This window comes from Oncorhynchus masou, chromosome 31 (assembly GCF_036934945.1).
Source record: "Oncorhynchus masou masou isolate Uvic2021 chromosome 31, UVic_Omas_1.1, whole genome shotgun sequence".
NCBI classification, from domain to species: domain Eukaryota; kingdom Metazoa; phylum Chordata; class Actinopteri; order Salmoniformes; family Salmonidae; genus Oncorhynchus; species Oncorhynchus masou.
This window is the reverse complement of record NC_088242.1, coordinates 70,801,023-70,810,839: the sequence shown is the minus strand read 5'-3', so window position 1 is coordinate 70,810,839 and position 9,817 is coordinate 70,801,023. Positions and strand designations below refer to the sequence as shown.

Here is a 9,817-nt window from a genome sequence, read left to right as displayed (position 1 = left end):
GTAATTTCATATTTTTCCCATTATGTTTCAGGGTCGCTAATGACAAAACATTGGGATACCTTTGAACATGACAAGCCTGCATCAGGTAAGATAAGTGGTGGAATGACAGTTACACCTTCTTGATATCTTGAACATAAGAATATGTGGATTAATGCAGGTTATTTTCACAAAAAACGTAAATAGTCTACATATTAATATACCATTCATGTAATGTCCAATATCCAACACTTCATTCCAACATTTTAAAGCCCACACACCTTTTTGAGTAGACAAGTATATTATAATTCGATAATGGAAGATAGTTTAGCTAATTAGAATATTAAATGTGAGGAGTCCATGGTTATGTGAAGAGTCAAAATAACACTTTAAATTGTGGTCCTTCGGGTTACTTCTGTTGATAACAAGTTTACTGTTATTTTAACGACATAAAGGAATCATAGTAAGTACTATATGTCTGTAAAAAAAGTCGCCTAAATTGTACAACAGATCAGGAATTTTGTAGTGAAACGTTTTCTAACAGATGCGCATCTAACACAAGTTATCCAAAATGAGGACCATGGACAGCGACGCGGTACAGCCTAGTCTAATGGTAATCTATTCAACATATAATGCACGTTAGGTAGCCTACCCGAAGAAGATACATCTTAGTTGTCGTTGAATCGAGTAAGAAAAAAATTCTGAACATTACATAGATGTTTTTGCTGAAAACATGTGACCCAACTCTTCAACTCTTTTAGGATGATTAACGCTTATGGTGACGATGTTTTTTTCTACAACCGTATGATTATCTCAATATGTCATGTTATTTATTATTGGTATTTAATGATCGAAAAGTTCAACTAATTGATTTATAGGCTTGGATCTGGGATTAATTGGTCAATTACAGAGCAAAAATAACAAAATAACATTACAATATTGAATAGGCTATTGTCCATGTATATCTAACAAGCAATACATTCAAGATAAATGGCTTGATTACATATAGGCTATAATGCACATTCTTCCATCTAATTGATGTTTTACACAGGGAGATGGAAGCTTACAGAAGATACATGTGACAAGTTTTGGCCACTATTCACAAAATTATATATTTTTCGTTGCCACTTGCACAGTTTACGGTTTTGACAATAAAACTACCTAAATAGGTATAAAGTTCCTTCCACAATTTCCATACCTGTTCATGTCTTAATAAAATAGATTTTTAGAACACAGACTGCCTCCTGGTGGTAGTCTTGGGAGAGGCTTGGAAAGTATCCATTGTGCTTGTGTGTTTGTGATAATACTAGATGGATGAATCAGTAAGCCAACCTATATATTAAGAAAAATATCATGCAAAATAATATATGCTTTGTTTGAAGGGCTGCAGGTAGTGACTGCCTTTCACCACTGAGGGAGGGCACTATCTGTGTATGTCTTGGCGATGATGGCAGACATACTAGAGCTGCGGACAGACGGGAACTCTCTCCTGAAGGCGGTGTGGCTCCGACGCCTGCGGCTCACAAGGCTCCTGCTGGATGGGGGTGCCTACATCAATGAGAGCAACGAGCGAGGAGAGACACCGCTCATGGTGGCCTGCATGTCCAAACACAGCGACCCGCAGAGTGTCAGTAAGGCAAAGCTGGTTAAGTACCTACTGGATAACAAGGCTGATCCCAACATCCAGGATAAAGCAGGCCGGACAGCCCTGATGCACGCCTGCAGCCAGAGGGCGGGACATGAGGTGGTGTCCCACCTGTTGACCAATGGGGCAGACCCAAGTCTGGAAGACAGGAGTGGGGCCTCTGCTCTGGTCTATGCCATTAACGAAGACGATAAGGAGACCCTAAAGGGTCTCCTAGACGCATGTAAAGCCAAGGGCAAAGAGGTCATCATTATCACCACAGACAAGTCACCCTCTGGCACCAAAACCACCAAGCAGTACCTGAATGCCCCCCCTTGCACAGAGCTAGAGGATAAGTGCTCCGCTGCATTCTGCACCACTCCCTCTGACATTGAGCTCAACACCTCCTCATCACCTAACTCAGCCGAGCAGCACAACACCATCTTCAGTTTCCAGACAAAGTTGAAAACATCGTCCAGCACAGCAGCAAAGCTTCCCAATGGGCCAACTTCTCCCACGCGGCGACCAGCCAACCCCAAGCGTGCTCGTTTACCCCAGCTGAAACGTCTGCAGTCGGAGCCCTGGGGGCTGATCGCTCCCTCCGTCCTCGCTCCAGCTGCGGCCCACGAGGAGAGTAAAAGAACCACCTCTGATGAGGACGTTGTTACAGGCATCAATGGACTTTCTCTGTCCAAGAGATCGACTCTGTCTCGACAAAACAGTGTGGATGGCAAGGATGTGTTGTTTCCACAAATTTCATCCTCATTATCTGTCCCTCCAACTTCCAAATTGGCATATGAGAGGAGTCTGTGTCAGCAGCACCAGCCCCTAGCCCGGCGTAGCACCGTCCCTGCAGAGCAGGACAGTAGCAGTAACACTGGGCCAGCCAGTTTGAGAGACACAGTCTGCAGGAGATCGCTGGGCACTGACCACTATGACTCAGACTTCCAGCTGTACTCAGACTGTGGCATGCTGGACTCTCCTAAGGTTCCTCTAGAAAGGAAGAAACTCAACGGGTCTCCGTTATCCATTCTGACCAACTCCAGGGAGTCCATAGACATCAACAACAGCACGTCATCTCCCAGCTCAGCACGACGGTGCGCACCAGGCCTCCTGGAGAGGCGAGGCTCAGGGACTCTGCTGCTGGACTACATTTCCCATACCCGGCCTGGCCATCTACCCCCCCTGAACTTCAACCCCAACCCTCCTATACCTGACATTGGAACCAGCAGCAAGCCCTCATCCCCTCTTGCCTCAGGTTTCAGATCAATAGCTCCAGTAGCAGCAAACTCACCAAATAGAGGCCAACTCAAGTCAAAGAAGAAACTTGTAAGGAGGCACTCTATGCAAGTGGAGCAAATGAAACAACTATCTGCTTTTGATGAGCTGTAGTGGGACTCATTGTTTGTAGATGTAGCAATGTTCACCACATAAAAAAACTTGTAACTTTTCTAAAGAAAATGTCCTGATTTTGTAGATTTTTTTTATTTCAACCTTTCCTCTTAGAAAATCAGTGGAACAAGAATATAACTTGCTTATACAGTTGTAAATGTTATTAATGCTCTTAGAATATCAGCACCACCTATTCAACATTACAGGTTAGACACTAGCAGCATCTCAAGGTAACAACTGATGGCTGAGAGATTCAAAAGCATTACATTTATAGACAATTAAAAATCACAAAAACTATTTGAATGTAACCATATGAATAACAATTATTTGTTGGGCCATCAAGTCCTTTAGATGTGCAATCCTAAGAACACATACAGTAGGAGATACATGTGTAGCCAACAAACCAGATGGTTGTGTAGAATTATGTTATTCATTCAAAATGCAGGTGGGCTAACTAGAAATACAAAAAATGTGTTATGTTTTGTATGTTGTAGCTCTAGTATGAAAGGGAGTTTGATTGTTTTGTAGCAAACTTGTATACAGTGCCTTCAAGACAATTATCGGAAAAGAAGGTGGATCAAAAAGTTATTTATAAGTCCCAATGCAACCAAAAGGTGTTTTGTTTTAGTGCCGTTGATTTCCTGCCCAATATGAAAGGCTAAGAAAACATACAAATCCTATGCCTTAAGTACAATTAAAGAGATAATGGAAATCAGCACTTCATTATCGTAAATTCTAAATTGCCCAAGAGTAAAATAAAATGTTGTTTCTCCAAATGTTTTGTAGATGTAGCAGGGCATGTATTTTCATACATTAGTTCCATGACAAAACAACACAAATTCAGCAAAAAAAGCAACTGCGTTTATTTTCAGCAAACTCAACATGTGTAAATATTTGTATGAACATAACAAGATTCAACAACTGAGACATAAGCTGAACAAGTTCCACAGACATGTGACTAATATACAGTGCCTTGCGAAAGTATTTGGCCCCCTTGAACTTTGCGACCTTTTGCCACATTTCAGGCTTCAAACATAAAGATATAAAACTGTATTTTTTTGTGAAGAATCAACAACAAGTGGGACACAATCATGAAGTGGAACGACATTTATTGGATATTTCAAACTTTTTTAACAAATCAAAAACTGAAAAATTGGGTATGCAAAAGTATTCAGCCCCTTTACTTTCAGTGCAGCAAACTCTCTCCAGAAGTTCAGTGAGGATCTCTAAATGATCCAATGTTGACCTAAATGACTAATGATGATAAATACAATCCACCTGTGTGTAATCAAGGCTCCGTATAAATGCACCTGCACTGTGATAGTCTCAGAGGTTCGTTAAAAGCGCAGAGAGCATCATGAAGAACAAGGAACACACCAGGCAGGTCCGAGATACTGTTGTGAAGAAGTTTAAAGCCAGATTTGGATACAAAAATATTTCCCAAGCTTTAAACATTCCAAGGAGCACTGTGCAAGCGATAATATTGAAATGGAAGGAGTATCAGACCACTGCAAATCTACCAAGACCTGGCCGTCCTTCTAAACTTTCAGCTCATACAAGGAGAAGACTGATCAGAAATGCAGCCAAGAGGCCCATGATCACTCTGGATGAACTGCAGAGATCTACAGCTGAGGTGGGAGACTCTGTCCATAGGACAACAATCAGTCGTATATTGCACAAATCTGGCCTTTATGGAAGAGTGGCAAGAAGAAAGCCATTTCTTAAAGATATCCATAAAAAGTGTTGTTTAAAGTTTGCCACAAGCCACCCTGGAGACACACCAAACATGTGGAAGAAGGTGCTCTGGTCAGATGAAACCAAAATTGAACTTTTTGGCAACAATGCAAAACGTTATGTTTGGCGTAAAAGCAACACAGCTCATCACCCTGACCACACCATCCCCACTGTCAAACATGGTGGTGGCAGCATCATGGTTTGGGCCTGCTTTTCTTCAGCAGGGACAGGGAAGATGGTTAAAATTGATGGGAAGATGGATGGAGCCAAATACAGGACCATTCTGGAAGAAAACCTGATGGAGTCTGCAAAAGACCTGAGACTGGGACGGAGATTTGTCTTCCAACAAGACAATGATCCAAAACATAAAGCAAAATCTACAATGGAATGGTTCAAAAATAAACATATCCAGGTGTTAGAATGGCCAAGTCGAAGTCCAGACCTGAATCCAATCGAGAATCTGTGGAAAGAACTGAAAACTGCTGTTCACAAATGCTCTCCATCCAACCTCACTGAGCTCGAGCTGTTTTGCAAGTAGGAATGGGAAAAAATTTCAGTCTCTCGATGTGCAAAACTGATAGAGACATACCCCAAGCGACTTACAGCTGTAATCGCAGCAAAAGGTTGCGCTACAAAGTATTAACTTAAGGGGGCTGAATAATTTTGCACGCCCAATTTTTCAGTTTTTGATTTGTTAAAAAAGTTTGAAATATCCAATAAATGTCGTTCCACTTCATGATTGTGTCCCACTTGTTGTTGATTCTTCACAAAAAAATACAGTTTTATATCTTTATGTTTGAAGCCTGAAATGTGGCAAAAGGTCGCAAAGTTCAAGGGGGCCGAATACTTTCGCAAGGCACTGTAAATGGAATAATGTGTCCCTGAATAAAGGGAGGGGTCAAAAGTAACAGTCAGTATCTGGTGTGGCCACCAGCTGCATTAAGTACTGCAGTGCATTTCCTCCTCATGGACTGCACCAGATTTGCCAGTTCTTGCTGTGAGATGTTACCCCACTCTTCCACCAAGGCACTTGCAAGTTCCCAGACATTTCTGGGGGGAGTGGCCCTGGCCCTCACCATCTGATCCAAAGGGTGCCAGATGTGCTCAATGGGATTGAGATCCGTGCTCTTCGCTGGCCATGGCAGAACACTGACATTCCTGTCTTGCAGCAAATCACACACAGAACGAGCAGTATGGCTGGTGGCATTGTCATGCTGGAGGGTCATGTCAGGATGGGCCTGCAGGAAGGGTACCACATGAGGGAGGAGGATGTCTTCTCTGTAACGCACAGCGTTGAGATTGCCTGCAATGACAACCTCAGTCCGATGATGCTGTTACACACTGCCCCAGACCATGACGAACCCTCCACCTCAAAATCGATCCCGCTCCAGAGTGTGTAATGCTCATTCCTTCGATGATAAACGCGAATCCGACCATCACCCATGGTGAGACAAAACAGCGACTCGTCAGTGAAGAGCACTTTTTGCCAGTCCTGTCGACAGAAGAGCACTTTTTGTCAGTCCTGGTCCAGCGACGGTGGGTTTGTGCCCATAGGCGACGTTGTTGCCAGTGATGTCTGGTGAGGACCGGCCTTACAACAGGCCTACAAGCACTCAGTCCAGCCTCTTTCAGCATATTGTGGACAGTCTGAGCACTGATGGAGGGATTGTGCATTTCTGGTGTAACTCGGGCAGTTGTTGTTGCCATCCTGTACCTGTCCCGCAGGTGTGATGTTCAGATGTACCGATCCTGTGCAGGTGTCGTTACACGTGGTCTGCCACTGCGAGGACGATCAGCTGTCCGTCCTGTCTCCCTGTAGTGCGGTCTTAGGCGTCTCACAGTACGGACATTGCAATTTATTGCCTTGGCCACATCTGCAGTCCTCATGCCTCCTTGCAGTATGCATAAGGCACGTTCACACAGATGAGCAGGGACCCTGGGCATCTTTCTTTTGGTGTTTTTCAGAGTCAGTAAAAAGGCCTCTTTAGTGTCCTAAGTTTTCATAACTGTGACCTTAATTGCCTACCGTCTGTAAGCTGTTAGTGTCTTAACGGCCATTCCACAGGTGCATGTTCATTAATTGTTTATGGTTCATTGAACAAGCATGGGAAACAGTGATTAAACCCTTTACAATGAAGATCTGTGAAGTTATTTGGGTTTTACAAACTATCTTTGAAAGACAGGGTCCTGGAAAAGGGACGTTCCTTTTTTTGCTGAGTTTAATATCTGGACACTACAAACATAAATACAGACTTTAGTGGTTGTTGTTCCTCTGGAATATAAATGTACACTTATGGCAATTGAAGTACAAGTTAATACAGCTGCCATGTAACTTAACTGTAAGACATCCCTTCTGTTTAAACATTAACATAATTTGATGCATAGTATTTTTGTATGTAGTTTGCTGTATATTCTAAATAAATGTCTCTAAGCACTTGTCATTCAACAGTTTCTTACCAAATGCAATGATGTTTGAATGCATTTCACTTACAGAGTTCATCATCATCAGATGGTAATATGTGTTGACTGCTGTGTAGTTTCATTCTAAAGGCTAGGCCAGTCCTGGTGGTAATCAGGTCCATCATGCCAGACCAACCATGGAAGCACTTAAGTCCCACAGCTTCTTGGCAGCTGCCCTGAGGGCCCACAGTTTTTAAGGTGCAGTCACTTTAGCTAGGATAGAAAACAAAGTCAACTGCAATGGCTCTCCTGCCCTATATCCACCATTCATAGTGACAATAGCAGTAGGTGGATCGTTCGTATTTATGAATGTCTTATTCAATGCGTCTCTATGGGCTATAGTTGTAAAGGTCAAAGAAAACATTATATCCCCCCAAAAATATATACTTTTTCTACACCTAAAGGGATCCTAAAATTCCTAATCAAATAGCTAAATGATCCATGGTATGACCATCTTAAAACAAATCCATGTGTTAGCTTAATGCATCTGTCCAGAGAAAGAGATGAAGCCTGGGCCAAGTACCATAGAACCAAAGATCAGAATGATTGGAAATCATATAGAAAATTAAGAAACGCCAGTAAAACTAAAATTAGAAATGCAAAAGCCTCGTTCTATATGGATAGTCGTATAAAGAATTCAAAAACAAGCACAGCAGTTTTGAAAATACACATATTGTATTACCTTTTAAATAGGTTAATTAACCAACCCATTCAGCAACTAATCCTCCAGGACATTCATGAGCCAGCAGATATAGCTGCTGTTTTTAAATCACTATTTCTCACCTATTAGCTCATCTGTTACGTCAAATAATAATTTTACCCATAATTCCATTAATGCTACAGTGCCTTCTGAAAATTTTCAGACCCCTTCCCTTTTTTACACTTTGACGTTACAGCCTTATTCTAAAATTGATTAAATAAAACATTTTAGTTATCAATCTACACACAATAACCCATAATTCCAAAGGAAAAACAGGTTTATTGAAATGTTTGTACATTTATAAATGTTTTTAGAAATACCTTATTTACATAAGTATTCAGACCCTTTGCAATGAGACTCGAAATTGAGCTCAGGTGCATCCTGTTTCCATTTATAATCCCTGAGATGTTTCTACAACTTGATTGGAGTCCACCTGTGGTGAATTCAATTGATTGGACATGATGTGGAAAGGCACACACCTGTCTATGTAAAGGTCCAACAGTTGACAGTGCATGTCAGAACAAGAACCAAGCCATGAGGTCAAAAGAATTATCCGTAGAGCTCTGAGACAGCATTATTTTTTATTATTTGTTATTTATTTTACCTTTATTTATACAAGTTTTTTCTCATTGAGATAATATCTCTTTTCCAAGAGAGACCTGATCCAATAGCAGCAGGGGGAACAACGTTTCAGACAAAACAACTTACATACACTAACATAACATTAAACAAAACTACAAACACACATACAGTACAACAATTACATATTACATTAAAAACACAAACATCTTGACTAAAAACATCTGGCCTAAAAACAATTACATTATTATTGCAATTATGTTGAGGCACAGATCTGGGGAAGGGTACCAAAAAATGTCTGCATAATTGAAGGTCCCCAAGAACACAATGTCCTCCATCATTCTTAAATGGAAGAATTTTGGAACCAACAAGACTCTTTTTCGAGCTGGCCGCCCGGCCAAACTGAGCAATCGGGGTCGAAGGGCCTTGGTCATGGAGGTGACCAAGAACCCAATGGTCACACTGACATAGCTCTAGAGTTCCTCCACCAATCTGGCCAGATGTAAGCCACTCCTCAGTAAAAAGCACATGACAGCCTGCTTGGAGTTTGCCAAAAGGCACTTAAAGGACTCTCAGACCATGAGAAACAAGATTCTGTGCTCTGATGAACACAAGATTGAACTCTTTGGCCTAAATGCCAAGCATCACTTTTGGAGGATATCTGGCACCATCTCTACCATTAAGCATGGTGGTGGCAGCATCATGCTGTGGGGATGTTTTTCAGTGGCAGGGACTGGGAGACTAGTCAGGATCGATGGAAAAATTAACGGAGTAAAGTACAGAGAGATCCTTGATGAAAACCTGCTCCAGAGCACTCAGGACCTCAGACTGGGGCAAAGGTTCACCTTCCAACAGGACAATGACTCTAAGCACACAGCCAAGACAATGCAGGAGTGGCTTCAGGACAAGTCTCTGAATGTCCTTGCGTGGCCCAGTCAGAGCCCAGACTTAAACCCGATCTAACATCTCTGGAGAGACCTGAAAATGGCTGTGCAGCGACACTCCCCATCCAACCTGACGGTGCTTGAGAGCTTCTGCAGTGAAGAATGGGAGAAACTCCCCAAATATAGGTATGCCAAGCTTGTAGCGTCATACCCATGAAGATTTAAGGCTATAGTCGCTGCCAAAGGTGCTTCAACAAAGTAAAGGGTCTGAATACTTAAGTAAATGTGATATTTCAGTTTTTTTTTATACATTTGCAAACATTTCTAAAAACATATTTTCACTTTGTCATTATGGGGTATTGTGTGTAGATTGATGAGAATAAGAAAAATAATCTCAAAATAAGGCTGTAAATTAACAAAACGTGATAAAAGTCAAGGGGTCTGAATACTTTCCCAATCCTCTGTAGG

The 9,817-nt window shown here is 41.8% G+C and overlaps 1 protein-coding gene across 1 annotated transcript; it reads left to right on the top strand.

Moving 5' to 3' along the window:
- Positions 1 to 1,420: 1,420 nt before the first annotated feature.
- Positions 1,421 to 2,992, top strand: LOC135525270 (ankyrin repeat domain-containing protein 34C-like). Its single transcript, XM_064952985.1, has one exon. It carries the CDS (start codon positions 1,421 to 1,423, stop codon positions 2,990 to 2,992), a length of 1,572 nt encoding a protein of 523 aa, XP_064809057.1.
- Positions 2,993 to 9,817: the final 6,825 nt, after the last annotated feature.

What these genes read in the sequence shown, in the direction of transcription:
- LOC135525270 (XM_064952985.1), top strand. Translation starts at nt 1,421, where the DNA reads ATGATGGCAGACATACTAGAGCTGCGGACAGACGGGAACTCTCTCCTG.